The sequence below is a fragment of the Alnus glutinosa genome, chromosome 4 (genome assembly GCF_958979055.1).
Source record: "Alnus glutinosa chromosome 4, dhAlnGlut1.1, whole genome shotgun sequence".
Classification (NCBI taxonomy): domain Eukaryota; kingdom Viridiplantae; phylum Streptophyta; class Magnoliopsida; order Fagales; family Betulaceae; genus Alnus; species Alnus glutinosa.
Window position 1 is genome coordinate 3379919 of NC_084889.1, and position 1505 is coordinate 3381423.

General features: G+C 43.9%; 1 protein-coding gene across 1 annotated transcript; it reads left to right on the forward strand.

Annotated features, from left to right (window-relative positions):
- The first annotated feature begins 857 nt into the window (after nucleotides 1–857).
- On the forward strand, nucleotides 858–1286 carry LOC133865662 (dehydration-responsive element-binding protein 1D-like). The gene has a single exon (XM_062302084.1). It carries the CDS (start codon nucleotides 858–860, stop codon nucleotides 1284–1286), a length of 429 nt encoding a protein of 142 aa, XP_062158068.1.
- Nucleotides 1287–1505: the final 219 nt, after the last annotated feature.

Genomic DNA, 1505 nt, shown 5'->3' on the forward strand with positions numbered 1-1505 from the left:
TTTTAGTAAATCATGATTGTTTCCGCCACCCCTCGCACAGTTGGTGAGTTGGTCGAGACCACAGTGGATCCCAACCTCCGGGAAGAATGTGCACGCAGCACTTGTACGTGCGCAAGATTCTGTAAATGAACCTTTTGCATTTGTCCATGATAACTTACTCTATGATATTACTCTACCCAACATATGTGAGATGGTCTCCATATGGAGCCCAAGCGCTCAAGTACGAGGTCAAGCAGATAGAGAGAAAATATGAACAACAAAACACTAATGGGGAGTTTTGTGCACTTTTACTCTGTACACCAACCAAAAAACGAAAAATTCAACTATACAAAAAATTTCAGATATACATTACCAAACAGAATGAGCAAAAATTTGAAAATATATCTATATATATATATATATATATATATATATATATATATATATATATATATATATATATATATATATATATATATATATTATATATATGACGATGATAGTAAAAAAAACGCTCTAGGGCTAACCACATGATCACATATGTCCTCATTCAATCATAAATTTATTAGGAAAAAATACAATTTAGCCTCCTTAACTACCATCGATTCTCCGGATGGCACCCCAAACTACCAAAGTTTGGATTTCGGCCCCCCAAATTACCAACTGCTTGTTTTTTGGTCCCCTCCGTCAATTTGTCCCGTTTAAGTGGATGAAAAGTGAGTCACATGCACGGCATGTGACTCTTTTAGCTTAAAAACCCGAAAATGCCCCTCTCCTTTGTTTGAAATTCCTCTCATTGTTTTGATTCTTGTTTTTCAACAACTTTTCTTCTCCTCGGAACAATCATTCCCGGCCGGTCTCCGACAACTTTTCTTCAGATGTATATCTTCAGCCGATACTCGGGCCCTCATCCATTTGGGTCTGCCTCCAAGAAGCTGGATAGTACTTCTTCGTTTGCCGGCACCTCTGCTCGCTCGGACGAAGAAGTAGTTCTCCTAGATTCCAGCATGCCCAAGAGGCGCGCAGGCAAGAAGAAATTCAAGGAGACGAGGCAACCATTTTATCGCGGCATTAGGAGGAGGAAAAAGAACAAGTGGGTCTCTGAAATGCCCAAACCCAATGAGAAGAAGAGGATATGGCTTGGGACGTACCCGAGTGCAGAGATGGCGGCGCGGGCACATGACGTGGCGGCTTTGGCACTTAGGGGAACCTCTACGTGTCTTAACTTGGCCGACTCGGCGTGGAGTGTGCACCGACCGGCTTCGACGGACCTGGGTGAGATAAGAAGGCGTGGACTGGCCAGATGACATGGAAAGCTCAGGTGGGGTTCCTTTATGGAGCTTCTCAATATAAACGACGTCGTCAACTCTGTGGTGGCCTGGTCTTCACTGGTTCGGCCGACGGAAGCATCAAGGCGTGGCAAAGAGAGGGGAGCGGAAAGGCCACGCGGCACTCATTCTCTTAGCAACGGGTCAGAAACATTCTTGGGCATTGCCGGATTTAGAACTTGACGGTTTTTTAGGTCC